This window comes from Anguilla rostrata, chromosome 4 (genome assembly GCF_018555375.3).
Source record: "Anguilla rostrata isolate EN2019 chromosome 4, ASM1855537v3, whole genome shotgun sequence".
Classification (NCBI taxonomy): domain Eukaryota; kingdom Metazoa; phylum Chordata; class Actinopteri; order Anguilliformes; family Anguillidae; genus Anguilla; species Anguilla rostrata.
The window spans coordinates 62914291-62929836 of NC_057936.1; the positions used below are offsets into that span (position 1 = coordinate 62914291).

Genomic DNA, 15546 nt, shown 5'->3' on the forward strand with positions numbered 1-15546 from the left:
AGACTGAAAAGTGTATAAATTAGATTTACAAGTCTGCAATGTCATGGGGGTTAACTGTGCTATCGTGGGGGGGGGGGGGGGGAGAGTTCCCATAATGCCGCCTCCATTCATGACTCACTGTACTGCTCTCTATATATAAGACTTGAACACCATGTTCCTGCACATCTGGGTTAACCATAGAGTGAAGAGAAAACAAATAGCTCCCCCTGCAGCTCCTGATACACACACACACACACACGCATGCATACACACACGCACACACATGCATTCACACACACACACACACACAATGCGGAATCCTCTCTCGTCTTCCAGATGTCTCCCATACTTATTGTGTGTTTGCATCCTTCTATCATCTATCTATCAATCATTCTTTCTCTCTCTCTCTCTCTATGTATTTGTACATGTAAACACAAATATATGCAATACAATATACATATATATTATTATATACAGACACGTATCTATAACATATGCATATTACTCATTTAAATTAAGATGACATTTCAAATCTCTACAGCTGTTTCACTCAAATGACAAATTATGACAGATTTCAACGGCACGGCTACGGTGAAGCAGAGACTCGAACCAGAGGCAGAGGTCGGATGGCCGCCAAGTTCGGAGTGCTATTTAACAGCCTGTCCTGTGAAAGACATCCACACTGGAGCGCATCTGAATGCACAGGGACCCTACGCTCATTAAGGACAATTCTACTGGCTTAGCCCCCGGTGAGGTACGGGGAGTTATTACGCTATGAAAAGCAATTAATTTTGTTTCGACCCGCTCCTCTTCTTAAACGGTCGTATTCCCCCCCCGGGGCTGTGGACCGCCCGTGTCCCGCTGGAACCGGGGATAAAAATAAGCGCCTTAAAACAAACAAACAAACCAAAATAAAAAAAAGGCCCCATCCCAGACGAGGTGTGCTAGTGCGGGCTTAGCCTAATTACGGAAAGTGCGCTTTCTGTCTGAGCTAACCCATAAAGTCCGAGCTCCATCCCCCCACCCACGTTTGTGCTGTATTCATGTGATATTCTCATTTCATGTCTACTTGTGTGCGTGTGCACATGCATGTGTGTGTGTGTGTGTGTGTGTGTGTTGGATTATCATGTTCATTGGTCTCAGTGACAGTCTCTATAAAGGCTTGGTGGGTCCTTAGAAAGCAGCTGCAACCCAACTCATGGGGAAAGGAAACGTGTGATTTCTCAAGTTACATTGATGCAACTTCCTTCAGAATAACTGTGTAATGGCCCAATACCTTTTACAGTTGAAAATGGCCGTTATACTTGGATACAATGACTTTACCACAACGGTAAATGGATCGGCAGTTTAGATTTTTCCACCAGTTCCGAAAAATCCTGAGTTTGTAATGCAATGACTGATGTTGATCTCTCTTCATGTGAGATGAGAGTTCAACCTCCTGTCACAAAATATAATAAATTCTAAAACATTTTAAATGAAAAGGCATTAAGGAAACTTCAATGTGGGATTGATTGGGAAGCTTGATCTCTCTTCATGTGAGATGAGAGTTCAACCTCCTGTCACAAAATATAATAAATTCTAAAACATTTTAAATGAAAAGGCATTAAGGAAACTTCAATGTGGGATTGATTGGTATTCCTGTGCAAAGCTGACATTGTCAAAATTCAAATTACGTCTTCTCCCCGTACCCTAGCAACCAAGCCTCTAAAAACATGTTACTCCTGAAAGTGAATCAGCCCCCCCCCCCCCCCCAAACCACACCGCTTCTGAAATGCACTCATTAATACCCTCCTTCACTGCACCTGCGATGTTAAAGGGGTGTATTTAAAGAAGATGAGAGGAATTAATTTTGCTCAGACATTGGAACAAAGGGTTTTTTTTTTGTAAAAAAGCTAGATGTCGTCCCCTTTTGTAATTCTTCCCAGAACGCTGTCACATCGTGTTCTTAGCGACCTACATATGTGTGGCTCTCCAACACATTCGAGAGGACACGAGTGGGGCAAGGCTTCGCCAGGTGTGAGACATTAAACACAGTATTGCACAAGAAAAACAGGATGATGGCGATAATTTTACATTAGAAGATAGATAGATAGACTTATTTGACAAATTGTCACTGTTTCAAATCTCCTCACACACCGATTCACTCTTTCTTTTTTCTTTTATCTTACCTTTATTTAACCAGGCAGGGTCACCTGAGCACTGAATTCTCATTGGCGGCGATGAACCGAGGAATCAAAGTGGGCGGGGGAACGTGACAGGGCTGCGATAGCCAATCAGAATGTGGAGGGAGAATGTTTTGATTGGCTGATGTAGAGAGGCAGTAGCGGCGTACTTCCCAAATTTACAGAATCTCAAAAGCGAGTGACACACCGACGTCAATCTGACGTGCCAACCGTCGGACTAAATGTTCTTTTGGGGCTTTATTTAAGCAACGTGCATTCTAATGACATTCATTTCGGCTTTTGTGAATTTAATTTATTTAAATTCATTCGAACTTGTCCATTTCTTTAAAAGGATTCTTCACACCTCGCCTGACGACACAGCGGTTGGGGTTCTATGACTCACGATGATGATGGACAGTCAGATCAGCCAATGGTTGCGCTTCTTCCATGTGCCCTGCATTCACACAGGCAGCCTGCCCAACCCTCTCATCACACATTCATCAGGATTTGGATGTGAATGTGGCCACTTTCCCTCCCGCTGTTCATCCATTTGCATTTTCTGAATTTTCGTGAAGATGTGCTGCAAATTCAGTATCACGTTGGGAGTACAGCTTTACGGATTAATTTTTGTGTACTGAGTGAAAAAAACATGCATTGTGTGTGTGTGTGTGTGTGTATGAGCATTTTTACACACACAAAAAAAATGCAACATGGTACATTTAAAATACAATGTGACTTTTTTTCCCCTCCTGTCTTTTCAAATATTTACATACTTTAAAAATAAAATAAAAAAACCTGCCCTAGCATTGGAAGCTCTTTAAAATATTGATATTGTTCTTCTGCACCTCACTGAGCAGTGCCACAGAGCAGAAGCATCCAAAGCAACTGCCAAGGCATTTTAAAATAGGTAATGATTCTTTTTTTGTTCTCCCCCAGCCCCCCGGCCCCCGCCCCCCCTCCGTCCTTGTGCATTTGCGTGACCTTTTTTTACAGCAGCATTCAGCTGACAAATCTGCGCTATAAAATACCCGCGAACGCAGGCGGGCAGAAACGCATCACAGAGTCACATGATGCGGCGGACATTCGTTATGAGTCAAAGAGCGGACGTCGACCCGCGCGAGAAGAAGACCGCGGAACACAAGTTTTAAGACCACGCTTATCACCCGCGTCTAATTCCCGTTCGCCTGGTCTGCGCGGTCTTTCATCTATTAAGAGCGAATTTTAAAACGTCTTGCAACGTTTTTGTATATTATGTTTTATCTTCACTCTTCCTTTTTTATGTCTTGTTGTTTCTTTGTTACTTGTATTTGCGCTTTGTACTTCAAGATGTTTTTTTGAGAAAGCACAATGTATGAAAAGCAATCAATAACAAGAATAATAATAATAATAGTGTTGTTATTAATACGAATAACAACAATGATAATAATAAATCATCGTTATCCTCATGTCCAAATGCACCATCCTGTCCTTGGGTGTTGCGGCTTCATTACGTGCTTATCTCAGGCACACTGTGGAGCAGAGGCACATTGTCCTGGATCTTACCTTGTGTGTTTCCCACCGAAACAGAGTGGGGGTTTGACAGCCCCTGACAAACTGCCTCCGTGGAGCCCAGACCGTGCCGATAAAAGCAATGAATTATCACCCTCCTCACAAAGAGGGAAAGGGCGGGGGGGGGGGGACGCACTTGGCTAACAAACACACATCTGCTGAGCATTTCTCAGTTTGTGTTTGTGTGTGTGCGTGCGTGCATGTGTGTGTGTGTGTGTGTGTGTGTAGTGTGTGTTAGGTATTAGGTTTTTCCACGCCCATCCTTGTGGGTGGTAAATCGGCGGTAAAAAAAAAACATGAAACCAATGACAGAGGAACATTGATTTGTCGCATCAACAGACAACGGCGTGTCCTTAATAAGAATATATAGGTTAGGGCCGTTCAAAATGTAAATACTCGTGCCTGAAGATATATGGACAGCCTCGCTGGCGTACGTATATAAATGATCGATAAAGAAATAAAAACAGACAGGCTGGAAGAGAGTGAAATTGACCCCCTCCCCCCCCCCCCCCCCCCGCCCCCCCCCCCCCGCCGAGGCCTTGTTCCCGCTGTCAGCACTTTGTGTTCTGCCCTGGCAATCGACAGGGGAATTCTGGGGTAATAACCGTTACACCACCCGGCACTTGACGTGCCACGGCATGCCAGCCGGTGTAGAGGTGCCTCAGCTCTGTGACAACGCGAACGCAGCTTTTAAAAAAAAAAAAAAAAACGGTTAATTCAGCTCTGATAGACTGTGTGTCGCTCTGATAAAGTACGTGTGATGCTTATTTGACTCTGAGAGAGCTTAATTAGCGCTGGATAAGGCGGTGGTCTTGTAGCAGTTTCAGGTTTCTCGTGCGATGAACAGCGTGATCCAGTCCGCGGATCAATTCATTAAGCCCCCTGGCTTGGCTTTGTTTTTTAAAAAAAAATCTATTTTATCGTGCAACTCTATCAGGCAAGCGTGGAATACGGAGTCTTCCTACGGGAGCAGCTTGGGATTGTGGGTACGAGCAGCGCGTACACAAAGGCGGCACACAAACGAGACACGAGAAGGACGTCTGGAGACGGGATTTAACCACACGGCGGCAAGCGCGGTCTTTTCGAGAGCTTCTCGGGTTTCCGTCAAATTACTGTTCTTCAGAAAGTCTTTTTCCACAAGTTCTCTCATCACTGAAGTCTATTCGTTGTGTTGCACCAGCACACCCTTCCTACACAGTTTCAGAGTGACGGGCCATTACGGTGCTTTTCAGAGGCCGTTTAAAGGTTATCTTAAGAGTGCATTTATCGTGAATAATGTTATTATTTCAGGGTTTTTAATAGCAGGCTTTATAGCTGTATATGGATGTCAGCCATTTGAATTTGATTTGTATTATGGCTCTAGGTTGGCATGAGTTGATTTACATTGAGCGGTTTATTGATGTTGCACTCACGTTCACTGGGCTGGGAGTGCTATTAGCCCAGTTCTGCGCTGCTGCCCACACTGGAGGCACTTAAGCTCGGCTAACTGAAGGTAATGTAATGTAAGAATGTCGCTGCGTCTAACAAAATAGCTGCCATTGTCAAGCAGCCCATTCTCAGCACTGTTTCATTAGTGAGTGGGTGGTATGCGCAGCCTTTGAAATGCCCTGGCGACATGAGGGTAAACATTCCGCCAGCTTGGTCACGTGACCATCGAGACCCCGCAATCGCTGCTTGCAGCTAAATCTGATATTGTTTGACGAGAATGTGAAAGTATCACAGGTTAATTAGTTAAATGGTGCCTTAATAAGCAAAGGACCAACCGATTGTCACCCACCAAGTTTTCTAGCCTACATTTCAGTTCTCCTGTAGTAGATGGTGATACCGCCACCCACACCAGTTCAGCAGGTATTAGAATACTTCAGATTGCCTGAATCATCTTGATAAGACATTTAATTATTATAAATGGAGCTAAACTGCAGCAAGTGGATATTGGAAGAAAAGCTGAGTGCAGCGGTTTTTTCCCCCACAGAATAACCGAGCTTAGCGCATTCTGTTGAAGCAGTAATTTACTGAATCGCACCGGACTTATTATGAACGGTAGATTTGGCCCCAGGGTTTTGAGGGCCCCAAAGTGCCCCAGCGTAAATCACAAACATGAGCTGTGTGGCCCCAGGACGGGCATGCCCCCCCCCAAACTGCTGCAGAGAGCGTTTAAGCCAGCGGCCGACTCTGATTTGTGATGATGGGGGGGGTGTGGAGAACCATACAGTTAACCAGACCCATCACATCCCTAAACTTCCTGGCCAAACTCTCTGCACAGCCAACAGTAACCTGCTTGTTCAGCTCGTCTGATTGGCCCGCTTCTGGGATGTTCATTTTCTATTCATAGAGCACGTTCAATTTTTGATATTCAACTAAATGAAAGAGGCACACCTTATTTCATTTGTCCTCAACGATTGCAGAGATAAAATAGGACAGGGGGGTGGGGGGGGCAGGGTTATCGGACAGATTTCAGCAGCCTCAATTGCAGTGGCACATAGAGAGAGGCCACAGGCACAACCACCCCCCCCCCACCCCAAAAAAGTCCTTTTTAAAAGAGGCTTTTAATCCCCGTTCTTTCGACCTACATGGCACTGCCTGTCTGTGCGGTAGTCCCGTGCTTGCATGACATTAGCCTACTTTTGCCAAACCGGATCATTTTAAAGACTCACTTTAACTACCTTGTTAAATTTTATACATTTGATTTCATTACTCCTTGTCTTCCTTCTCCCCCCTCTCTTATTAATACCTTCTTTGCTCAATTCAGCATGCTCCTTAATCACTGCTCATATTCCTGTTCCTGAGGGTGCACCAGACCCTTCCACCTTCTCCCAAATCTGCATGAACCCCCCCCCCCAATCCCCCAAGCCCCCAAACTCCTCCCAATCCCCATTTCAGTCAATATTTCATATTTTAGGAGCCCGTGTGTGCGCAAGTCGCCATGGAAATCACCACTTCCCTGAAAAAAAGGATGTTCTTACAGAACAACATCTTTCTTTTCCTTTTCTTTTTTTTTTTTTTGAGGAGGTTTTGAATACTCTGAGTTGGAAGCTGGTGAGCTTTTTTTTTTTTTTTTTTTAAACATCAGTTAAACTCAAGAGAACACAGTGAAGCACAAAGACATCAGCCGGGGCAAATTCTTTTCATCTCAGAAGTTCTTTAATGTTCACTAAAACAGCGGCTCGTGTCGATCCCGGACACAAACGCCAACTACAGCGGGGGACTTTACAGAGGAACCCGGGCGCTAGCACCGCCGCGCTAACAGAACACAGGTGCGCCGCCGCGCTAACAGAGCACAGGTGTGCTAACAGAACACAGGTGCACTGCCGCACTAACAGAACACAGGTGTGCTAACAGAGCATAGGTGCACTGCTGCGCTAACAGATGCTAACAGAACACAGGTGCACTGCCGCGCTAACAGATGCTAACAGAGCACAGGTGCACTGCCGTGCTAACAGAGCACAGGTGCACTGCCATGCTAACAGAACACAGGTGCACTGCCGCGGTGGAGGTTTGTCCTCCTAACACCACGGCCTAACAAATCCAGGAAACGCAGGTAAGAGAGACAGTGGTACAGCATTTTTTACACGTGTCGCAGGTCCCAGTGTCCGGAGATTCCTCAGACGGACGCGGCGATGGAATAGACAGCATCATCCAGACGAGCGAACCGGGACTGGGTTCACTTTCATTCTCCATTCTGTCAATTCAGGAAACTGATTTCAATTCAATCTGCATAATGTTCTGCAGACATTTTTAATTGATTTTTAATTTAAAATCAATTTCCTGAACTGACTGAATTGCCCTCCGCAGCCCCGGGAGAAACACAGCTTCTCATGCCCATAAATTTACTGCAAGGCGATTGGTCGGAAACCCAGTACACCACCTGCACTTCAAAAGTTGCTCACGGCAACTGTTTGTCAGGAAGCGACCAATCAGCTTCAAACAGAAGAGCGTAAACCAATGGGATGTAGCATAACAAAATGACGTGCTCCTTGGCTAACGTAGACAATAGCTGAAAATGTTAACTTGACCCTGTTAAAAATAGGTGTCTGTGGTGGTGCTATCGGGGGGGGGTTGTAACTGTACATTTTTTGCACAGAAATCCCTTGTTAGAGCATGGTAACAAGGATTGGCAGGACACTATTTAAACATAGTAAACAACTAACGCGACAAAATCTGAATCAATTAAAGCTTTTTTTTCTTGTTTTCTTTTTTAATTTAAAAAAAAGGACATTTAGTTTATTGAATTTCATGAAAAAAAATAAGGACAGAATTCTGTCGAGCCCAGCGAGCCGCGAGCTCCTACACCACGCGTTTATTGAGCTTGCGAATTCAACACCCCCCCGTTTCCTCCATCACAGACAAACTGGAAGCTCTTCTCTCTCTCTTCCATTATGCAGTATTCAAATGCGGAACCCTGACAGCCAGGGAGAGAGAGAGAGAGAGAGAGAGAGAGAGAGGGAGAGGGAGAGAGACAGAGAAAGAGAGAGAGAGAGTGAGAGGGAGAGAGAGAGAGAGAGAGCTCAGCCGAATGAAAGCATGTCATTTTCCAGCCGATGAATTATTATCTCGGTAACCAGGGTTACGGCAGAACGTGTGTCCACTAAAACGTTCCCGGAGTACATTTAATTTCACGAAGGGGGGGGGGGGGACCGCGACTGTAACGGACCTTGACAGGACAACCCCCAGCAGCCCAATCCCAGCTGTCTCTCCGGGTGAAGAAATCATTCCTATTGCAGTTTCCCAATTAACTTTTTTTTTTTTAAAAAAACACTGAACATTTACGAAATACAAAATAAAATGATTAAAAAAAACAAGCTGGATAAGAAGCGGGCACACAGGAAACTGTCACATCAGAACAATGACAGCTCCTTCCAAAAATCGTTTTTGTCGTGAGAAGTCGTAACTACCCCAGAGTTCACATCAATACCAACACATCCATCAACAGCGTTAAGCGTTTCCATTATAAGGAACACCACTACAGTCAGTGGTCGGCCAAATTTCACCTTTTTTCATTAAAAATGGGAACAGTGGGGCAGCCATTAAAAATGGAATATGACAGAGAAGCAAAATTTGAAATTTAGAAGCAAATCTAAATGCAGATTTTGTATCCTCTCTTGTCAGGTGGGACCACAATTTTCGATTAATTTTTTTTCGCAACCGTAAATGTGCCAGCACATACACACCTTCACAACATTTAAGAGCCTCAGAAGAAGAAAAAAAAGAACCAATCGGGTAAGTCGGCGTGTGATCCCCCCACCCAATCGGGGTCCAGCTGATCAACAAAAAAAAAACAAAGCAGCACCAGTGGCCAGCGCTGAAAGGGAACCTTATCGCCTCTCCCAATTTCAGCGCGAGCACACAGACTGCCGGGTGAGTACAGTGCTTTCAGGCCGTGAACTAAAGCTTTTCGTCTGTCCCCAGGCACGACCGTACGGGGGACGTCCCGGAACCCCCGGGCGAAACAGAAAGGGGGGAGCGTCGTTCCTCGGTCGGCCCTCCGAAAGGACACAGCGTGTATTGCTAGAGACAGAAACCCGCTCACGTGTAATTACCCTTAACCCTCCCCCCTCCCCCCCCCACCACCCCACCACCCCACAAAGCCCCATAAAAAGTACTGAAGCCCTCCCCCATGGCGTTTAAGTTTACCCTGTTGGCAGATTTAGGAATCTTTTTCCACACGCAATCTACAGCAGTCAGTCATGCAAGAGGTCTGACTCCCCGATCCGTCAGAGCCTTCCCGTTTCACTGAGAAAGAGAAAATAAAAACACAGTGGACCGAAACGAGTAATCACAACATCAGCAGCAACGGCAACAGCAACAACAACAACAACAATACAATCTTTTTTTTTTTTGTTTCTTTTAACACGTATAAAGTAGTTCGACCCTGTCCTGTGCGCGATGAATTGCTTTCATCCGGCAAAAAATCGTTTGGCACAAAATAAAGACGACGCAAGATGCTCGCCGTCAATCAAGCTGTCCTTTTTTTCTCGTTTTTTTTTTTTAAAACAGCTGATCGTCAATCAAATGCTTGAAACTCCCTGCCCCCTCCCCCATCCCCTTTAAAATATTAAAAAAAGAGGACAAGCTCTTTAAGCAAACACAAAGGGGGTACTGGTGTGGGGGGGAGTGCTGGTTTCCCAAAACAGTCATCGCAACAATGGATCCAGAACTATTTGAGGATAATGTACTTTTTCCACCTAGTTGAGGATAATTTTTTTTTTTCATTATGAGTGACTCTAAGGTGGCCTTTTAAAACCTGTGCTTCCTTTCTGAAAATGCTGGTAGTTAACAAACGATTTAACAACTACGAGCTTCCCTGTTATCACAGAAGAGTAACCACCGTGACCAGTGTTTTATGGTAGTAAAAAAGGTACGTGTAAGCAAACATCAACAAGTCTTTGTACAAATGGGATCAGAGAAAGAAAAACGTAAGAGACGATAAGATCAGCATTGATTGATCCCCTAAGGAACAACACTTGGCTAGAAGTTTGATTCTAAATATTCAGACACTGCAGCACCGATCACAATAGAAAGCCACATTCAGAGACTTGATGACAGCGCCACCTGCTGGTCGCGGGAGACAATCGCTCAACTCTGACAGCTAGCTAAAGAAAAGCATTTAATCTACTGACCACAGGACGTAGGCATACCAGCAGTGGTGCACCATGGGAACCCCCCACACAATCAGCACCCCAAAGACCCCTTCTACAGGACGGGATGTGTGGAGGGTTTTTTGTGAGTAATATTGGGGGGGGGGGGAATTGGAGTATCTTGTGTTATTGCCTGTACCCCCCTCAGCTCTCTCGTAGTGAGCTCAGTCCCCCGGTTTTGGCCAATGAACTTCCACCAATCCTCCACATATGCGCAAAAACCCCTTTTTACTCGCGTCCGTTTATTCTTGTGTGCATTGTTTTCCGTTTTTCGATTGGTGGCGACCCGCCCGAGGACGGAAAAGGCGGGGCCCAGGGGACAGGGCTGTAGAGACAGGGCGGGGCGGGGCAGGGCAGGGGGCGGGGCAACCCCCATCCCGGCCCAAAACAGGTCCCGCTCAGCCACAGGAGATGACGGTGAAGCGCTTGGAGATGCAGGACATGTTGTGCAGGACGATGCCCAGGAGGAAGAGGAGGACGCAGGCCACCAGGATGACCGTGCACACCCCCGACCAGGTGGAGCCCTTGCCCCCCGCCCCCACCCGCCTCTCCGGCCCCTCCCCGTCGGCCATCTCCAGCCCCACCCCCAGGGGCTGCTGCTCGGGCACCGCCACCACGGCCACGCCCTTCTGCTGCCCGGCCGCCAGGAGCCGGCAGCCCAGGTCGCCCGGCAACAGTGCCCGCTCCTTGGCCGCGGGCAGGGGCAGCATGTAGCAGCCGTTGCTAGGCAGCCGGATGAAGACGGGCGTGTGCTCGGAGGCGTGGGGGATGGCGATGACGGTGACGATGTCCGGGTCGTCCGGCAGCTGGGACACGGACAGGCCGGGGGGCAGCTTGGTGACGCCCCGGCACCAGGGGCAGCGGATCTCCTTCTGGCTGGTCCTCATCTGGGTCAGGCACACCGAGCAGCAGGTGTGCCGGCAGTCCAGCAGCTTGGGCCGGCGCCGGGGGCTGTAGTAGTTGAAACAGATCTGGCATTCCAAGATGGAGTCTTGAGAGAGAGTTTCCATTTTAAACCTCACCCCCCCCCCGAAAAACGGTTCCGCTAGCAGCACACCCCCACCCTCTTCCCTTCTGTATTAACTTTTTATTTTATCCTGCCCCCCCTGCCCCGTCTCTCCAAAGTTTCTTCAATCGAGCACCTCTGTCTCCTCTGTCCGGGGCGTGAAATTTAAACGTCAGCCAGTCACAGTTTGTAGAAGGGGGATAGAAAAAAAAAAAGGCTGAATGATGGTAGTTAGAAAATAAAAAAGAGAGATAAATCCGGAGGGAGTTCTGCCGGGACCTTGGCTCTCGGGTCGTCCGCCCCCCCCCCCCCGGACTGCAGGTGTCCCGACGTCACCGGCCCGTCACGCGGCAGTCCAAATTACATCTCCCGCCGTCTGCGAAACAGGGGAAAGGACAACATTAATCACAGGAGAGCAGGCAGGACGTGTCATCATGGGGGGCTGGGGGGGACAGGGGGCCTGAGGGGGGGGGGGGGACGGGGGGATGGGGGGACTGGGGGATGGAGGGGGGATGAGGGGGACGGGGGGGCTGGGGGGGGACCGGGGGGGGGGCGCTTTGACACACCAGGAGCGAGACGCTCAGATTTATCATGGAGAAGATTAGAGGCGGGGTCACCCGGCGGGAACGGGCGCATCAGGGGGAATTAAAAAGCCGTCGGCCCGCGCCGGGGCGGCCGCTAAGACAAAGAGGACGGAGAAGATTGAGGGCAAAAGGACACGTCCTGGGTGAGTTACAGCGGGGCACAGCAGGAGCTGCCGGCTTCAGTCCAGCTACGGCGAAAGCTGTGCTGTCATATTTCCCATAATTCCCCATATCACTCACGCACCACACAGGCTCTGTGAGCGACGAGGCTCATTCCTGCCCCCCCCCCCCACTACCGCATTACCCCCGCCCACCCTTACTGCCTGTAGATCCACGCGAGCGATCCGCTCACAATCCACGCCTTTCCGGCTGGACACCTCCCATCGGAGAGGTTATTTAAGCAGAGACGCTCCGCGATCCGTGTCCTCCTGAACGCTCGAGGGGTTGAGGCAGGAGGCCCGCGCTCCACACAGACTCCGGCCACACACCCCCCGCACACTCCGCTCACGTCACGCAGGGAGAGAAAACATCGGTCATTAACCGCCGCGATCAACGATCAATTATTCACGCTTCACACCCTTCGTTAAATTATCGATCGCGATTAACGCGCTCGCCACCCTTTACGCGTCTCTCCATTTGCGCAGCTCGGCGCTGGCGGGAGCCAATCGGATTGAGCGCCAGACTCCAGGGTGGAACGGAAGAGCCTCGGACTCCAAACAGCAGCATTAGGACTACGAGACCGGTCTCTATTGCCACTGTGCCATACTGCCTCCCATGCATAGTGGGTGACTGGGGGCAGGTGAGGGGAAGACAGACAGCGAGTCTGAATTTGAAAGTGTCGTTACGGGAGAGAACCGATAAAGATTTGAGTTGAAGAAAGGCTTCCATTCCGACTGAGGAGGAGGAGGAGGAAGAGGGGAAGAGGAAATCTCCGGCTTTGCCCCCGACTGAGGAGTGAGTCACCAGAGCTTGATTCTCTGTGACAAAGCTGAAAATGCCCCATGCCCACTTCCTCAGTCCTGTCCAGTCCCCAAGGCCTACATACCCAGCGTGAGTCAATGTTCTGGTCCTGGGACTCTTAAAGGTCTGCATCTCACACTCAAAAGAAGAAGAAAAGCATGTCCCTTCTCCACTACCCGCTCCCCCTCCTTCAAAAACAAAAACAGATGTCGATGTGACCTTGCAAATTTACAAACGAAGCGACTTTGAGCAAGGCTTGGCGGCAGGCCCGAGCCCGCCAATCACCTGTCAGTACGATAAGAGCACCAAATGAGGTGGAAAACTCCATGTGTTTCACCAAAGAAGGAGGAAGAAAAAAAAAAACTAGCTCACGGCTGTCCATTAAGGCCCATAATAAACCGCACAATTTCGGGTTGTTAACATCACCAGCAAAGCCCCATTTGTCAGGCCTTGCCTCAAGCATAACTGTTTATACCCAGCCCCCCCAACCCCACCTTATTTACTATATACCCTGCTGTGTGACCTAGTTACCCACCATCAGCACGGCTACATCAGCACTGCAGTCTAAGTCTATACCCTGCTGTGTGACCTAGTTACCCACCATCAGCACGTCTACATCAGCAGTGCAGTCTAAGTCTATACCCTGCTGTGTGACCTAGTTACCCACCATCAGCACGTCTACATCAGCAGCGCAGTCTAAGTCTATACCCTGCTGTGTGACCTAGTTACCCACCATCAGCACGTCTACATCAGCACTGCAGTTAAGTCTATACCTGCTGTGTGACCTAGTTACCCACCATCAGCACGTCTACATCAGCAGTGCAGTCTAAGTCTATACCCTGCTGTGTGACCTAGTTACCCACCATCAGCACGTCTACATCAGCAGTGCAGTCTAAGTCTATACCCTGCTGTGTGACCTAGTTACCCACCATCAGCACGTCTACATCAGCAGTGCAGTCTAAGTCTATACCCTGCTGTGTGACCTAGTTACCCACCATCAGCACGTCTACATCAGCAGTGCAGTCTAAGTCTATACCCTGCTGTGTGACCTAGTTACCCACCATCAGCACGTCTACATTAGCAGTGCAGTCTAAGTCTACACCCTGCTGTGTGACCTAGTTACCCACCATCAGCACGTCTACATCAGCAGTGCAGTCTAAGTCTATACCCTGCTGTGTGACCTAGTTACCCACCATCAGCACGTCTACATCAGCAGTGCAGTCTAAGTCTATACCTGCTGTGTGACCTAGTTACCCACCATCAGCACGTCTACATCAGCAGTGCAGTCTAAGTCTATACCCTGCTGTGTGACCTAGTTACCCACCATCAGCACGTCTACATCAGCAGTGCAGTCTAAGTCTATACCCTGCTGTGTGACCTAGTTACCCACCATCAGCACGTCTACATCAGCAGTGCAGTCTAAGTCTATACCCAGCTGTGTGACCTAGTTACCCACCATCAGCACGTCTACATCAGCAGTGCAGTCTAAGTCTATACCCTGCTGTGTGACCTAGTTACCCACCATCAGCACGTCTACATCAGTCATGCAGTCTAAGTCTATACCCTGCTGTGTGACCTAGTTACCCACCATCAGCACGTCTACATTAGCAGTGCAGTCTAAGTCACACGCCACCTTCCAGAAGACCAGGGCTGGCCTTCCCTGAGAGAAGCCAGTCAGAAAAAAACCAAGAGCACTGCAGAATCCCTCCATGATAAAGGGATTGACTCAGGCTCTGCTTAACTCCCTCCTCCCTCTGTCTCCCACGATCCCCTGCTTATATTATACAGCGTGTGTCTCTCAAAAATCAGAGCACAAAGCCTTCCGCTCACAATCTTCCGGGAGGTTCCATTGAATTTCACCGAATGTTATATATTTTTTTGTTGTTATATTGTCTCTGTTCTCTCCTGAAGCACCGCAGTGTGGGATTCTGTGCAGACAGCAGCTGGATCATTATGTGCAGGGAGGTTCACAGCGAACGGCTCGGGGTCTCCGCGGTCCGTGTCCTATCCACACAGAGATAATTATCGGGGGGGTGGCGGGGGGGGATGGGGGGGTGAGCAAACAGCCAGGAGATGGGTTTTGACACATTTAGCACAGACCTTCTCTCTGTTTTTGTTCTCCATCGCCCCCCCACTCCCCCCACTTTTTTTCCGCAACCTTGCAGTGATATTGCGGAGATACGACGATGTCGCTTTTTTTTTTTTTTTTTTCTCTCCCTCCCGCGTCCGGTAGGACAGGATCTCTCCGTCGGAGGCCGGCGCGGTCGTTCCTGTTTCACGAGGCGCGGCGCAGATTACGCCGCGAGGTCACTCATCCGTTTACGGGCCCCTGTGAACAGGGCGTAACCAGGGCGTAACCAGGGCGTAAACAGGGAGTAAACAGGGCGTAAACAGGGCGTAAACAGGACTGCTGACGGCTGGCGTTTCACGTGCTGCTCGTGACCCATTTTACGCGCGCGGGTCTGGAGGAGGAGGAGGAGGAGGAGGAGCCCCGTTCGGGCCGGGAGCGCCACAGCAGCCGCCGCCCCCCGCCGGGGAGAGCAGGCGCTCGAAGCGCTCCGTCCAATCGCCCGGCTTCAGTGGGCCGGCTGCCGCGCCCCGTCCTACCGTTACCAGTACTGCGTGTTTAACGTGTGCTAAACATGCGTTTAAAGTGTGTTCAATTAAGTTAC

At 48.8% G+C, this 15546-nt stretch overlaps 1 protein-coding gene across 1 annotated transcript in view; it reads right to left on the bottom strand.

Moving 5' to 3' along the window:
- Positions 1-6808: 6808 nt before the first annotated feature.
- LOC135253916 (E3 ubiquitin-protein ligase RNF152-like) overlaps positions 6809-15546 on the bottom strand; it is a 35317-nt gene continuing 26579 nt past the window's right edge. Inside the window, exon 2 of the mRNA XM_064333758.1 lies at positions 6809-11706. Coding sequence (XP_064189828.1) covers positions 10723-11334 — 612 coding nt within the window. The 5' untranslated portion in view covers positions 11335-11706 and the 3' untranslated portion in view covers positions 6809-10722. The remainder of the gene's footprint in view (positions 11707-15546) is intronic.